This window comes from Monodelphis domestica, chromosome 8 (genome assembly GCF_027887165.1).
Source record: "Monodelphis domestica isolate mMonDom1 chromosome 8, mMonDom1.pri, whole genome shotgun sequence".
Taxonomy (NCBI): Eukaryota; Metazoa; Chordata; class Mammalia; order Didelphimorphia; family Didelphidae; genus Monodelphis; species Monodelphis domestica.
In genome coordinates, this window is record NC_077234.1 from 11,811,709 (window position 1) to 11,828,531 (window position 16,823).

Sequence of the window (16,823 nt, forward strand, 5' to 3'; positions counted from 1 at the left end):
GAATGCCTTGTGGGTGCCTCCCTCACTCCCTGACGGGGTCGCCCCGTCAGCCTCCTGGATGCCCTGGTCTCCTTTCTCTGGGACCTCCTGCTTCTTCAGAAGGGGTGAGGGCTGTGGGGCTCACTCATCTGCCCTCCAAAGGACGAAGCAGGAGGTCACTGAGCACGGAACCCCTTCACACGGGTTTTTTTTTTTCATGTGAAATAAATGCAATGTAATGAGGGAGGTACTAACACCTTGGGAAGCCGGGATGCCCCTGGTATAGGAGGCGCCCCAGAGCTGAGCCTTAGAGGGGTTGGGGGTGACAGGAGGTGGAGTGGAGGAGGGGGCTCTGGAACACTAACAGCCTGCTGCCCTGACTCCAGCGCTGCTGATCTGTCCAATGCCTGTTCAGGCTTGCTCCTTTCCTAACACTCAAAAGCCCATCAGCCCATTCTACAGCATAAAGCCACTTAGATGCCTTGGCTCTGCTGGCATTTCCAATCATCCTCGGGCAGAATGGTCTGTGTCAGGGGGGATTTCTGTAATTCATCGCTCTCCATTCGTGAGAACTAGTGAGCAGCAGCCAGGAGCTGGTCCAGAGTAGCAACTCCAGTTGATGGCAGGCAGGGAGCTGATTATGGCGGTTGTGGGGATGGAAAGAAAGGCATAGAGCAAACCTTGATGAGAAATCAATCAACAAACATTTCTAAAAAGTACCTACTATGTGCCTGGCACCCATTGAGGCAAAAATAAAATGTTCCTGCTCTCAGTGGGCTTACATTCTATTGGGGGAACCCATAAGTAAACAGGTAAGTATAGGCATGAGAGCTGGAGGGGCTCTGTAGATGAACCTGGCCCTTGAAGGAAGCTAGTGGTGAGACACAGGAAAGAACTCAGGGTCTCAGTTCGAACAGAGTCAGCATGGGGAATGGAAAGCCTGGCACGTAGTAGGCAATTAACAGTTGCTTGTTGACTGATGCATAATTCAGGAACATGAGTACAAAGCAAGCCAGTAAATAGCAGAAGCCAAGCAAAGAGGGCTCTAGACCCAGGAGCATTGAAGTCCATGCTCATGGAACCCTGCCTCATGTCATTGCCACCTGTACGTGGCCTCGGCCCACATTGGAGCCTTTCTGGTAAATCGGGAGAAAAGAGAACTTTGGAGTTCCGGGGAAATATGAGGGTAGGTGAAGCTGAGCCTGCAATCATTTTTCATTTGTCAAAGCAGAGCCAGGAGACCTCTGAGTAACTCAAAAACAGGTGGCCCCAAAGTCCTACAACTAGGTTTGGTGAGTGGGGACTTGTTTAAAAAGAGGTTTTCGCTGGTGCTAAGAGATATCTCGTCTTCTAGGGTCTGGGATTGGGGCAGGGGATGGCATATGCAGAACAGAGATCGTTTTGTGGTCTGGGGGTGCTTTTAAAGGAACTAGAACCTAATGTCTTCGTCATCACATAACAAAAAGAGAACCACCATTTCTATTTCCTGACTTCTTTGTGAGCCAGCCAAATTCACACTGCTAAGAAAGCAGGGAGCCACTGACTCAGATCCTTCTGTGAGTCTTCCCTCATCCAAAGGTCGGCTGATCGGGAGGGTGCTCATCCAAAGGGCCACCAAGAGATAATGCAGGGCAATGAGAGAGGGGACATCTGGTCTGGGAACCTAGAAGCTGGAACTCTGTTTCTGGCTCCCCATAAGTCAGTGATGTGACCTCTTCCAAGTCTCAGACCTAAAAGGGAGCTCTTATCTTCTAAGAGGACCTTAGTCATGGAGTCTAGCACCTTCCTTTTATAGATGAGGAAACTGAGGGCAAGAGAAGTAAAGACCTTACCCAAGCTCACCCAGATTGTAGGTGGCAGAAGCCACACTGAAACCCAAGTCCTGTGACTCCAAGGTAGTAACCTGTTCTTTCTTCTACATCACAGTTCCCTCTCTCTGAGACTCAGTTTCCTTATCTGCAAAATAAGAAAATTGGAAAGATTATCTTTGAGGTCCCACCCAATTCTAAGGTTCTCTATGTTCTTTGATGAGTCCATAGCCAAGCATGATTACCTTTGAGGGGCTGAGGGGTGGTAGAAGGATCATGTAGGAAAGAGAGGTGACCGTCTGAGAGAGTAGCTGAAGATATATGAGCATTGAGACTAGGAAAGGGGTTGAATGAGTTCATGGAAATGACTCTTCTGAAGCCATCAGTTCAATTAACCTCAATCCAATAAGCATTCATTAGGCCTTGAGTTATCTCAGTGCTCTTTGTAGAATTCAGACAAGTACCAAAGATGAAGGAACAGGAGAAGTTATTCCAGCCACCTTTGAGTGCTCTCCCAAGGTATGAGTTTCTTCATAGTCTCAAGGACCAAGAACACCTACAATTATGTAACTTGTTCTCATAGATGAACTGGACTTTGAAATATGCTCTGTACCACTATATACATATATATACACATGTGTTTACATACATACATATATAAATATACACACATATATGTATACATACATATACATATGTGGCAGAAGCCATAGGAATACTGGCTAGATCTTCTCACCACATTTGCGGTCAAGAAGATACAGCTTCAAATACCACCTTAGGCACTTTCTTCCTGCATAACCCTGGGAAAGCCACAAAGCCTCTCTGTGACTCAGTTTCCTCACCCATAAAATGCAGGTCTGTGGTCCCTTCCAGCTCTAAACTCATGGCCCTGTGAGTAAGTCAGAAAGAATGGAGGCAGGCACTCTTGAGAAAAGAAGAGGGAAAGAGAGTTTCAAGGACCCAGGAAAGAAGACATTCTTCAGACCATTGAAGAATCTTATTCTCATTTGATCTAGTACCAGGCTGGGTCTTGACTTCATAATTTGGGTTCCTGATCGCCACAGTTTGTGAAATTCCACTCATTTGTGAAAGACAGTGAAACCAAAGATACAGGGAGGACAGCTGAAGATACAGGGCTTAAGCGAAACCATCCATTTGTTTTTCCCCAAATGACTGTCACTCCTATGTGTTATTTAATGTTCATCACAGAGGACAGGTCCCAGGATGAACTGATCCTTTCATCTCTTCCTCTTTTGTGACCTTTCCCGTCTCCAGGGTCTCTTGGGGGAAGCACAGCTCTTTTCCAATCCTAAAAGTCCTTGGAACTGGCCAATGCCACGTCAGTGTTGCCATTGCCAAGCTTATCACAAGATTCTCTTTGTCCATAATGAATAAAATCCCAGACCTCCCTTGCTTACAGCAAGCATGTGACGAGTTGAGTTATGGGAACAGATTCAACTCAATCCAAGCTCGAACTTTCTAATTATCAGTTGTCCAATTGTGGAGAGAAACTGCCTCAGTAGACAGGAAGTTCTACCATTAGCACAGATCCTCAAGAAGGGGCTGGATGACTCCTTGTTGAGAGGTGGTAGAGGAGATTCCTGCTCAGGCTCAGGTACTGTCTGGCCCTGACCTCCAACATTCCCTCCAAGTCCCCCAAACTCACTGTGCTGAGAGCTGAGATCAGGATGTCCTGGGGTTCTTCTGGATTCTGGCAAGGGGAATCAAGGCCTGGGGGAAGAACAGGGTTCGTGTTCTCCTGGGAACGTGGTCCATCTAATCAGAGACCAAGGTGGCTACCAGGCCTTTTTCCCAAACTAGGGCTTCCATGACAGCAGCTCAGCTTGCATTCTGCTATGTAGCTCTTTCCTGCCAGCCCAGATTCCCTGAAGGCTCCCTGCTCACCCTTCCTTGCCATGGCCTCCTAGCTAAGGGGACCCGAGGCTCGGCTGTGCTCTGCTCCAGCTTGGGGTGGGCCTGGGGTTTGGGGGACAACCTCTTTTCCAATGTGGCTTCCTGACCACCCTGCCCGCTGCTGCCCCTGCTGCTCCTGCCGCCGCCGACCATTTGAACCCACACTAACCATATGATGTTTTGTGTTTCCGCAGGCAGTTTCTTGATGCGGACATGCCTAGGTATTCTTTGTTTCCCTTGATTTTTCAGTTAAACCCCTCTTTTCCTCATTTCCCTTTATCCTCTCTCCTCCTTCTTTCCCCCTCCCCAATCCTTTGTTCCCCATCCCTTCCTTCCCTGATGATTTCTTTCATTTTCTCCCCTCTGCACCTCTGAGATATTGGCTTTCCTTCCCTCCCTTCTCTGATTCTTCAGTCATCTCTTCTCCCCCTTCTTTAAATTTTGTTTATTTATTTTATGCCGATTTCTTTTTTTCTTTATCCTTTTGGCTGATTTCTTCCCTCACTCTCACTCCAATTTTGCTGCTCTCATTTCTGCAGACATGCTGACCCACTCTCTCCACACGCCTCCTCCCCCATCCCAAGCACTCACCTCCCTCACCTGCCCTGGCCCTGGAAGGAGCGCTGTGAGACTCTGGCTGCATGCAAGGCTGGCATGGGCTGAGCTGAACATGGGCACCGGGTGGGCCACTTTGTCCAAAACAACCCAGAAATCTAACTCATGGCACCCATACTCTATGGAAAGTGGAGAGCGGAAAGGAGGAGCTTGAACTGTCTAGGATAGATGGGTGAAAGCAATGGCCAGCTGGGTAATAAATAATCAGTGAAGAAACTAGAGAGGGCAGAGAGAGACCTCTTTCTCATCAACTACTGATTGCTTCAAAGACCAGGCCGGAAGGAATTCTTATGTGTAGCCATGAGACAGGCAGAAGTAGTTTACAGGGTGATGTTTCTAACATCTGCAGAGAGCTGACAGGAGGGGCCACTGGAGAGCCCCAGACCTGGTGCCCTTCTTCAGTGTCTGCCAGTGTTGCCCCTTTAGAGCCCCATAGACTGGTGCTATCATTTGTCCAGGGCAGAGGCAGCATGGAGAGCAGGAATGCGCCACACCTCATCATGATGGACTTTAGCACCAGATGGACAGGGTCCAAGATGGCGCACAATCCTGGAGAGTTTCTACTAGGGAAAGGGAAGGCGAGAAGTAGGATCTCAGCATCATGATTACTGTTTATGCGTCAAGGAGTTTGCTTGAGATCCAAAGATTCTTTCGATAGGTTAAGCAGCAGACAGAGAATCCTGAGCTATCCAATCAGGACCAAGAAGACCCTCATTTTGTGAGGCCCAGAAAACCCAAGGGAGGCCCTTTCTTCTCTTGGCCACTAGCTCAAATCTATCAAAGAGATAGAGAAAGGGAAGGAGGTGAAGGGAGTTTAGTGTGCTCCAAAGCAGAGTTGTTTGCCTAGAAGTAGGATTCTCAGCATTGCCTAAATGGACCCATTCATGTGAGGACTTACAAAGGGGCTCTGCTCTCTTCATTCGCCTGTTCCAAGGACTCTTTCCTTCATGGTGGAGAACCTCTAGGCTCCAGGGCCATCGGTTTGATTTTTTGATACCAGAATAGTCTTGTTTGCCTTGTTTTCCTCATCTCTACCTTCTAGAACCTCGAGACCAGGGTGGGGCTCACGGGGCACCTTTAGATGCTGGCAGATAACCCTGCTCAGAAATATTCCTTAAGTCACCAAAACGATGATAGCATCAAAAGCAAGCAGAGGGTGAAAGTGAAGAACAGTCAGTTTCTTATTCCCAATAGAAAACCAATATAGTCTGCATGGACTGATGGACAGAACCCTGGACTTCAAATGAAGAAGACAGGTGCAGAACCCCCCTCAGACACTTTGTAGTTGGTGTCCCTGGGAAAGCCTTTGAGCTTTGAACAGAGAACTGTGACTCTTTCTGTAAAATGAAGGGATAGAAATTGATGGCCTCTAAAGGCCCCTTCCACAAGAAAAGCCCTCCTCAGTCTACGAATCCCATGCCTCAGTCTATCTAGGAGGAGGACAGGATGCACACGATTTGCTAAAGCTGGAATGTGGCCAGATCCATAGGTTTCCCTTGCTCAAGTGATGAGGTCAGAAGCAGGATGTACTATACAACAGAGAAAAATCTAACAGGCCACATTCATTCCAGTGCCTTCTGCTCCCCTCAAAACCACCAGTGAGGCACCATTCAAAGTCTTTACTTTGCTTCTTCTAGAATTTGGCTGGCATTTACAAGGACTAGTCCCAGAAACTGTGGTTGGTGATGGATATTCAGAGGTAAAACCAACCATCAATAAGGATTTGCTATGTACCAAATCCTATGCTAAGCCTGGAAATATAAAAAATAGAAAGTAAAATGTCTCTGCCCTCAAGGAGCTTCTAATCTAAAAATGGTGAAGACACCTTGACCGTGTATCCAAAAAGGTAACCTTAGAGAGCCTTTGGAAGGGAAAGGGGGAATCAACATAGAGCTCCTGCAGAAGGTAGGGTGGGAACAGAGTCTTGAAGGAATCGAGAGATTCCAAGATGTAAAGGAGAGCATTCTGGGTTTGGGGGACAGTCAGGGCAAAGATGGGAAATGGAGGAGAATAGACCACCAGGTTTGGAGTATGAAGTGGAGGTGATGCATTAAAAAAAACTGGATAGGGAGAAAGGGACCCATTTGGGAAGATGTAAAATGCCAAACAGGAGTTAGTATTGGATGGAAATGAAATCATCCCTGCCTTCAAGGAGCTTCCAATCTATTAGGCCAACTCCTAGACCCTGAACTATGATTTTTGCAAGTAAAAATATCTGATGAAATTATGTTTTTTTAACAAGCATTAAGCAGAGAGATTTAGAGAATATAGCACAGGGCATGGAGCCCCAAAAGGGGACTGATCAACCTGAACAATTGGCCTTAGGAAGTCAACTCTGCCAACAGATAGAAAGATGCCCTCTCCCAGAAAGCATTGTTCGAGGCATTTCCACAATCTTTCCACCATAATAAGACATCAGATTCAAGATCCGCCTAAACCTTGGTGTTACTGTTTCTATATGCCTCACTTTCACACACACAGTCACACACACTCACGTCCTCACACCTACACCTTTCATAGTCAGCTGGTCTTGGATTCACTGAGTAATAAACTTAAATCTTGTCTCAGACTCTGGCTCTGGGATCCTGAGCAAGTCTTTTTATTCCTCTGAGACCCAATTTTCTAATCCGTTAAGTGGTGGTGGTAATAATAATATTGTTGTTCTAAGGATCCAGTGAAGGAAGAGGAAACAGAGGAAGAGAAAAAATATTAATTAAGTGACTATTCTGTGCCAGGCATTGGGCTAAATGCTTTACAAATACTGTCTTATTTGTTACTCACTACAACCTTGGAAAGTAGGTGTTCTGAGTATCCCCATTTTTCAGATGAGAACCCTGAGATAGTCAAGTGACTGGTCCAGGATCACACAGCTCATAAGTATGAGTCTAGATTTGAACTCAGATTTTACTGACCCTAGTCCCAGGGCTCTGTGTACTGTAGCACCATCCCCTGCCTCACGTGATGCCTTTAAGACAACTCTAAGTTCTCTTTCTTTTTTCCCCTTAAGTTCTTTTTTCAACTCTGGATCTCATTCTGTGAAAACAGTAGCAATTAAAGCTAACTTTAATGACAGGAAAATAAAACTCGATGTGGTCAGTTCTAAGGGGGGAAAGATGGTTTAAATGGGATAGACCTGAGCCTCAGAGAATTCTTAGGATCACCAAGCAGGCACAGAGCCAAGGTAGCACACGGAGTTAGTGCTGGGGCCAAGAGTTTAACCCAGTTCCTCTGATTCCACACTTGAGCCCACTTTTAATGACAAATGATGCAACTCAATCAACAGGCATTTACTAAGCTTTTGTTATGTACAAATATTGGGGACAAAAACAAAGATGAACATCTTTTGTCCTCTAAGAGGCATGTATTGGGGACAGGAGGGAAGCAACATCAATAAGCATTTGTTAATCAGCTACATGTCCCACTCTGAAATTAAAAAACAAAATGGAGATAGTGGCTGCCATATTTTATCTACATGTATAACTTCATAGTCATACATAGGCGGCTAAGTGGAACCATAGTGCACAGAGAACCAGACCTAGAGTCAGAAAGACCTGAATTTAAATCCTACTTCAGACACTTACTAGCTGGGTGACCTTGGGCAAGTCACTTAACCTTGTTTGCCTCAGTTCCTCATCTGTAAAATGAGCTGGAGAAGGAAATGGCAAACCACTTTGCCAAGAAAATCCCAAATGAGGTCACAAAGAATTGGGCACACCTGAAACGACTGAATAAGAACAACTTCATAGAACCAACAACCAGCCAACAGTCATTTAGGAACTACTTCAATGTTGTATGCCCAGGGCTGAGCACCAGAGACTCAGACAAAGATCAAACCATCCCTGCCCTCAAGAGCTTATGTCTCCCTGAGAGGTCATTACAAGCATCAGCCTTTCTTCCTTTTCAATGGAGAGGCCAACCTTGGGTATCCTGCCCCTAGTGTTGGTTCCCAGATCCTTCCATTCTACTTAGTGGCTTATAGGACATTAGATGAGAAATTGAGCCCCTATGCCCTTGAGGACTAAGGGACAGGACCAAGATGGCGGCTGTTGGTCATCATCAAAGAAAGAATGACATTTTCTTGCCTCATTTTGGCATTACAAGCATCTTCTTTTCCTGATTATTTACTTTTACTGAATTGCCTGTAACAATGGGGCCAAGGGAGTATTTTGTGAGCAAACATCATTATTCTAACCCATGTTGTTATTCTCCATATGGATATGGCTACAGTCAGTCAGCAGGCATTAATTTAGCACTTCTTGTGTGCCAGACAATGTGCTAAGTACTGGACACATAAGGAAAGTCCAGACAGCCCATGCCCACAGGGAGCTCACATTCTAAGGCCCCTCTCTAGGGTCTTAGTTATCATATTTTTGATAAGCCAGTTCTTCTCTAGAAAGTGGGACAAATCAGCCTTCTGCCACTGGCCACAAGGAAAGTATGATTTCATATGCACAACATGTGTTGAAATGTATGTCGAAATTTTCTGATGTGGGAATTCCCTTTATCAGTTCTGATCAGGAACTTCTCTGTAATCCATAGTCTTTGAGAGCTGTCTGAAGCTCTGAGAAGTTACTTATCTAGGGTTCCCCAACCAGGATGATGCAGAATCAGGATGAACCCAGGGTTCTTGCTCTGTGACTCCCTGATGTAAAGTGCTATGATTGTTGTACGTGTATATTCACTTCATCATTATTCTGTGTTGGACTTGGGTGTGGTTGAAAGAGTGTTGGACTTGGAGTCAGGACACCTGGGTCCAAAGTCAGGCTCTGCTCCATGCTATTGGTCTCTTGTCAGGAAACATCCCAAGATCCAAGGTCTACATCTCAGAGACCATCTCAGCTAACTCCCCCCCCCCACTTTATTGATGGAGAAACTGAGACATAAGGTGGTAAAGATTTACCCAAGGACACTCAGGCAACTAGGATCAAGGATGGGATTTGAACCCAGGTCCTCTATTTCTAGAGCCTGGGCTCTGTTCTATCATATCCCACTTCCCCCCCCCCCAAATGAGTTTTCTCAATTTCCTCATCCATAAAAATGAGAGAGTTAGACAAGACAAATCCACTACTTCTTCCTAGTTCTAAATGCTAGAGTTCTCTCTACAGGGTGTCCCCAAAGTCTCTGCCATTTTAAGCCCTTATTAGAATAAGAATTTGGGGACATCTTGTAGGGATTGACAAAATTCAAAGTAAACTTGAGACTTAGAAGGTACATCAATAGGTGAATGCCAAAGCTAAAATTGACTGTCTCCAGTGGTCCTCGCTTCATTTCATGAGGCTCATCAGATTATTTCATAAAGCAAAAAGAATCTTGGTGATAACAGGCTCGAGTCCAGATGTGACCTCTGACACTTACTAGCAAGGTCACCTTGGACAAATCATGACCTCTCAGACCTTGTTACCTCATCTGTAAAATGGGGATAATAATCCCTACAGGACCTGCCTGAGGGGCTCTCATGAGGATCAAGCGAGATTTTGGATGCAAAGGGATTAGAAGACTTATCAATCAATCAACCAATCAATATGTGTGTGTTTGTGTGTGTGTGTGTGTATTAGGTACCTTCTGTGCTTGGTATCAGGGGTACAAATACAGAGAATGAAAAATTCCTCCTCTCTGATTAGAGCTTACTTCTAATGGGGCAGAAGCCAAGGACCAATATTAGCACATAAAGCCTAAATAGCAAGTGAATTAGCCCAAATCTATATGAATGGACACAAGGCGATTAGGAAGGGAGCAAGGGAGGGCTCTGGCAGTTGGAGTTATCAAGAAGGGTTTCAGGTAAAGATAGATGGTGCCTGAACTGAATTCTGGAGCAAGAAAAGCTCTCTGTGAGCTGGAGCTAAGAGGGAGCACCAGAGGCATAGGGAAGGCTTTGGGAAGACCTGAAGGCTGGACATGGAGCATCCTTTGTGAGGAACAGAGAATTAGTGTGGCTGGATTTGGATCCCAGAGTACAGGAGGTTGTGATGGGCAGTGAGGCTGGGAAGAAAGAGTAAGGGCAGGTTATGAAGAATGTCCACAGTTAAGCAGAGGAGTAGAGATTTGGTCCTAGAAGCCATTGGAAACTACTCAAGTTAACTGAGCAGGGGAGTAACATGGTCAGATTGGAAACGCCTATGGTAATCATGAAGCACCATCCATGTCAAATATTCTTATCCTGATTACATCACACGTGCCTCTGGAGAACTTTACCCCTTTGGAAAAAAGTGTCTCAAATCTGGGAGGTCTCTAAAGATCATCTTGTTGAATTTCCCCAAATCAAAGATGAACAAGTTGAATCTCAAAGCCGGGAAGTTTCTGGGATCACTGAGGCATGGAAAGAGAACTGGAAAGAGATGAGAAATTATCTAGTCCAATCCCTCCATTTTATGAATGAGGAATCTGTGTCCCAGAAAAGAAAAGAGAATTGTTCTAGGTCACAGCTAGTGAGTGGGCACAGTAGAACTTGGACTGAGTTCTTCCAACTGATGGCCTAGAGGTTTGTTCATTCCCCCAGACTAACATTTTCTGGTTCAACCTTAGTGAAAATTCTTGGAAACCATTAAGTCATTCCAGGTGGCTACTTGGGGAAACCTCCTTCCTGTTGGTCAGAGGGCACAATGAATGGATGGATACAGGAGAAAAGCTTCTCTGAGTAGCCAACAATGTGGCACAGGGTAATGAAGTACCTGCCAGTCTAGCGATGGAGACCTATTCCTTGTGCTGACTACAAGAGAGTTGTGTAGCAAGGATGAATCCTGATCTGTCACTTGAGCCAGGTGTATGGATTCAACAAGAATGGCAATGCCCAACTGTCTTTATCCACAGCGGTCCAAGGCTACATGGCTTCCTGGAGGGGGGAAAGAGGGGTTGTTAAGCTCCTCGTCTGTCAGTGAGTCACTCTGTATCCAAACAATAGAGGCCTCAGCAATTATGAGCCATTTCTAACTAGGTGACACTCCATGTTATATCATGTAGGATGGTGTAGGGGGGACGTTCTTGGTAGAGGAGACTTCTTGGTAGAAGTCTTGGTAGAAGTCTATTTGTTGATCAGAGGCAAAGAATTCCCATGATTTACTCTCATAGTGTTTAGAGCTGAAAGGGACTCTTGGTTAACCATTTTATAAGGGACATAACCAAGGCCCCAAGAGGTTGAATGATTTTCCCAAGGCAGAAAGTGGGATTTGGGCCACATCTCCCTGATTCCAAGCCTTCTATCCATTATAGCAAAAAACAGGAGGCCCAATAAAGACATCCATCACTAGGGACGAGGGTTTTCAGAATTGTGCTGAGCTCATACACAAGGTTCAGGATGGGAAGCCAACACAATTATAAATGGCATCTTATTCTACTCTGGACCACTTTGTGAATTCAAGCATTCTCATTCAGCACTGACATAGCTCTGCTGTCCAATGACACCTGCCCAGAAACTCTGCAAGTCTATTCCCTGAGGATGTGAACGTAGGATTAATTTGGTGGAGTTAGGGGCATGGGTGGCTCCAATGCGTCGGCTCAAGAATAGGGAAAGACGACGTGTCTTGCCCTGTTTCCTTGACTTTGCTGTTAGACTCTGGGTTACAGAGTAAGCAAAGGGTGGAGGGTCGGTGCTTTCATGGAAAGTCTTCTGGAGTCTCCGTCTCTTGGTCAGCTAAAGATCAGTTGAGACTCATCAAGAAGGTGCCCCTTGAGAGAATGTCCTGTTTGATGTGTTTCTAAGCAATCCATAGATATACCATCCATAGAATAGAGTCAAACACAGATTCTTATCTAAGTCCTAGGACAAGTGGTTGGTAGCCTCCCCCTACATGTTTTCCTTGCCTTGGGAGCTGTGCCTAAAATGTCACCACTGGAGATGATTCCTTTGCCCTCATCCCTCTTTGTCATCTCCTGGAATACTCATCCTGCTAGAGTTCAATCCAACAAGTGTTTATTAATTGCCTGCTGTGTGCCAAGTTCCGTGTGAGGCACCAGGTATGCAAAAATAAATAAATAAATAAATAAATAACAGTCCCTGCCTTCAAGGGTGACTTATATTCTCCTAGTAAATGGGAACCCATTAAAAGACTCTTGACCCTTGAAAAGCATTTAACAGATCATCTTCTGTCTCTAGCTAGAGGCATCCCTGGCAGCATGAGTACACTGGGCTCCTACATTGGGCTGAATTTCTGAGCAATAGATGGCTGTAGTAAAGGGAGCTGGAAATGGGGTCAGGAGGCCTGGGTTCAAGAACCAAGTCTACCCTTGATTTGTGGTGTAGTTCAAACCCAAGCTTTTAATCTCCTTGAGCCTCAGTTTCTCTATCTACAAAGTGATTCAGTTAGACTTGGGTCTCTAAGATCCCTTCCAGCTCTAGAATTCTATGACTCTGTCATGTAGAAAATTGAAGTAGGGACTTCCCAAGACAAACTTTGTGTCCTTATCTGGCTGGCTTGCCATGCCCCACTTTTGAGGGTACTGTAGAGAGTCCCCTGGTTCTGAGGCCAAAGGACCTAGATTCACATCCTGTTATCTGACTCTTACCAACTCATATTTCTTTTTTTATAATCTTTCCCTTCCATCCTAGAACCAATACTAAACTAAGTATTAGTTCCAAGCCCAAAGAACAGTCAGAGTGAGGCAATTGTGGTGAAGTGACTTGCTCAGGGCCATACAGCTAGAAAGTATCTGAGATCACATTTGAACCCAGGACTTTCCATATCCAGGCTTGGCTCTCTATCCACTGAGCTACCTAGCTACTCCAAATACATATCTCAATAGCATGTTAAAGGTGGAGAATCATTTGAAACAACTCAGTGAGAGAGTATGATCCATATGCCCATTTTATAGCTGAAAAGATGGAGACTTGGAGAGAGTCACTTGTCCAAGATCACCTGGCTAGTGCATGTCATCAGGATTCGAATCCACTTCTCCCAATATAAATCTGGCACATTTCCTATTACACAAAACAATCTATGGCACATTTTTCAATCAGCCCAGGATGCCAGACACTGCTCTGCTGGACCCGTTTTCACATGGTTGACTATAATTAGCTGATATTTGGCTCTCGTGTATTTTGGGTTTGTTTTGTGGGCTTTTTTCCCCTTCACTTTGTTATTTTGGTGGAGTCGCTGCTGCTTCTGGTCTTGAAGGAGATAGAGAGGGACAGAAGGACATCTTAGCCTAAGAGTTCAGGCGATGTATCCACGGAGCCCAAACAATTGCTCAATTCAGTCGGTTCGTTGAACTGGCCCCTAACTCGAATGGCGTCGAGTATTAAAGGCATCACAGTCATCTATCGGTTTCCATTTGCTCCTATTTGGGGAAGTAACAAGGTGGATTTGTGGTGGATCTCTTCCATGTTTCACATCAGAAACCCAAGCTCAGATATCCTGTATCACTAGGAGCGCTTACACGCTCAGACACAGTAACAAGGCAAATATGGTAGACAAGCAATATCTCTGAGAAACAAAAACCGCCCTTGGATATTGGTGCCTCATGATTCTACAAGACTCAGCAGGGTCTGATCCCTTTGATCACCAGCACCAACGTCCACCAAAGCAAAGCTTTGGAGGGGCAAAAAACAAGGGTCCACCAAGGAGGACTGGGCTGGTGGTTTGCTTTTTTTTCAATTCTGGATGACCACTTTTGGGCTGGGCATTGACAAGTCAGATGATGTGTAGAGGGAGACTGTCCAGAATGGCGAAGGCGAAGGATTGGAAGGAAACTGCCTGACAAGGATGAGCTGAAGGAAAACAGGATGTTTTTAGCTTAGAGAAGTAAAAATAGATGAGATGAGATGTCAGTCTTCAAGCTTGGGGAGGGCTGTCACATGAAAGAATAATTAGTGTCATTCTGCTTGGCACCAGAGGACATAACTACAAGCAATGAGTGGAAATAGCAGAGTGCTCAGTCTAGAATAAAGCTATGAAGAATGGAATGGGCTGCCTTGGGAGGTAGTGAGTCTCCAGCCCTGGGAAGTCTCCAAGCAAAGACTAGCTGATATCCTTAGTAGAGGAGCCTTATTCAAGCTTGGTTCAGTCTGGGTGGTCACAAGGTCACTTCTGATTCTACCATTTTGTCCTCCGTCTTACGGATAAGTATACCTTTCTCTCCTGTCTCCTTGAATTGCCTCTTTTGTGACTCCTCCTAAATCCTTAACCAGTAATGTCCTGAGCCTTTGGGCTCTTGGGCCCTTTGACTGTCCATGGCTTTATCACTGATTACTGGCATTGGTATCTTGGGAATGAAGTCTTTCTGCTGTGGTGATGGTGATGGTGATGGTGGTGGTGGTGGAGGTGGTGGTGGTGGTGGTGAGAATCAACTGCTGAATGTCTTCCCTTCTTGGAGTCACTTTTGTCCCAAATCCCTGCGCCCCAGATCTCATTCGGACCCTCCAGAGGATGTGCACCTCTTTCTCCAGGAGGGAAGGGAGGGTTTGGCCAGTGAGCCAAGGCTAAGGTTCTGGGTAGGGCAATGTGGAAACAGCCACGACTCATGAGCATGGGCCCAGGTCCTTTAGCTCTCTCCTCCTCCAGCCACCTTGACCTGGAATGTGAATGGTCTGACCAAGCCTGGGGCTTCAGGAAACGGGATGAGGCCATATGTCCTTTGCATATTTCCCTGTGTCCGGCTGCCTGTTGGTGCACATTCTTCCACACATCCAGCCACCCCCAAATCCATGGCTGGCCACAGCTCACGTTTTGTCCTGTCCGCACCCGGTGACTTTTGGGAATTAGCTTCTTCTCACTGGACACCATTTGGATAGTGCTTTCTGACATTTTAATTTCTTCTGTGTGTGTCCGTGTATGTGTCCTGGGCTGCCTCCCTCCTATAGCATTTCATTCGGAAATGACACTAGGTATAACCTCACTTTTCTCTTCCGCACTTGCTTGGTCTGTACCCTTTTTATTATTTTTTTAAATTTCTTCCGTTTTCTGATTTTTTCCCCTCCTCTCTCTACTCTTGTTTTCTCTACACCCACTTTCCTTATAACCTTTCCTTTGGAACCATCCATCCCCCTTAAAGTGACTCGTGTTTGACTGTGGTCCCCATCTTGGTTTTTCTTTGTAGTTTCATGTCCCTGATTTGTTTGAGACCCCAGACTTCCCATCATTCTACTGTGGCATCTAGAATAGGCTAATGATCTAGCTGTCTGTGCCTAAAGACCTTCCCAAACCCACTTTATAAAGAGCTGGTGAGGCTTGCCCTGGGAAACTGAAGGGGGCCCAGCCAATGGACTCTTGTCAGCAGTCCTTGTTCTACCTAAAGAGGGTTTGGCTGGGTTTAACTTTTGTGTTGTTGGTGATGGAATGTTGATGTTAAAATGTCTTTGAATCATGTCTTTTGGAGGGTAATCAGATGGAAACCAGGAGAAGGCTCAGGGGCACTGATAGGAGAATCTCGAGAATTCTTTAAGGCAATCCCTAGACATTTTGAATGGAGGCATATGTACAAGAGCAAAACCAGATGACCTTCCCCTAGAGCTCCAGAGTGGGCCAAGGATTTGGAAACTATGCTACTTGGGAATGATGATGACCTCTCTAGACCTCAGTTTTCCTAACCTATAAAATGGGGACAATCTTGCAACTTTAAGGATATGATCTATAATTCTAAAAATACTACCCCCAGAAAGTTGTGCCTTCCAAAAGAATGGAGAGCCTTCAGAAGTGTTGATCATACAGGGTGAGGGTCTTCAATGCCCTTGGACAGCCTTGATAGCTTAGTAATTCCAGTTCCCTCATCTTAAAAGAAAGGGCAGAGACGAAGCCTTTTCCCAGGAAGACACGCCTAGATTCCAGCTTTACTTTTCCATAGGTTCATCAGTAATATTTAATCAATCAACAAACATTTATTAAGCTTCCTGTGTGCCAGGCACTGTGCTAAGTGCTGAGGATACCAATACAGAGCCCTCAGGAAGCTGTCAATCTAGCAAAGGGGTATAATATACACATACAGAAGAATACACAGAAAGTATGTGTACAAGATGGAAAGAAAGCAGACATTTGCCAGGCATTCCCAAAATCTACAAAAGGGATCGAGCTGAACTTGTGTTTTTGTGGATTTAGACAACACCCTCAGCTAACACAGGCTGGCTGTCCCTCTACATCCTGTAATCTTAGACAGTTGCCAAGGTTAAATGACTGGCCTCAGATCATGCAACCAGTATGTGTCTGAGGCTGGACTTGAACCCACATCTTCTTGGCTCTGAGGCTGAAAATAGAAAACATTGCAAAAGACAGAAGGATCCTCTCAGGAGTGTGTGAAGTAGGGACCAAAGGCAGATCAGATCGCACATCTGGCTAATGTTTCACTGTTTTATGAGAAAGAGACAAACTGCAGAAAGGACAATGTATAGAGTCCTAAGAGTCCTTCAGACTCAGAAAACAAGGGAATCTGGAGCACCTTGTAGGTCCGGAAAGTCCGAGCTAGAAGGATCCTGGGAGGCCAAGTCTCTCCTTGAAGAGAGGAGGAGACAGAGGCCAGAGAAGGGAAAGGACCTCTTCAACATCACAGTGCTCCTAAGCAGAAGAGCTGGGATTTGAACTTGGC

General features: G+C 45.5%; 1 protein-coding gene across 18 annotated transcripts in view; it reads left to right on the forward strand.

Annotated features, from left to right (window-relative positions):
- The window catches only part of KIF1A (kinesin family member 1A), a 185,458-nt gene that overhangs the window by 141,796 nt on the left and 26,839 nt on the right, over positions 1–16,823 (forward strand). For 6 of the 18 annotated variants that reach the window (XM_056807410.1, XM_056807412.1, XM_056807416.1 and 3 more), the window contains one exon: positions 3,896–3,922. The exons of 7 other annotated variants lie outside the window; for them this stretch is intronic. In XM_056807410.1, the coding sequence (XP_056663388.1) occupies positions 3,896–3,922 (27 nt within the window). Of the gene's footprint in view, positions 1–3,895; positions 3,923–15,108; positions 15,133–16,823 lie in introns of all 18 variants that reach the window. 5 more of the 18 variants (XM_056807411.1, XM_056807413.1, XM_056807417.1 and 2 more) reach the window with 1 other exon arrangement.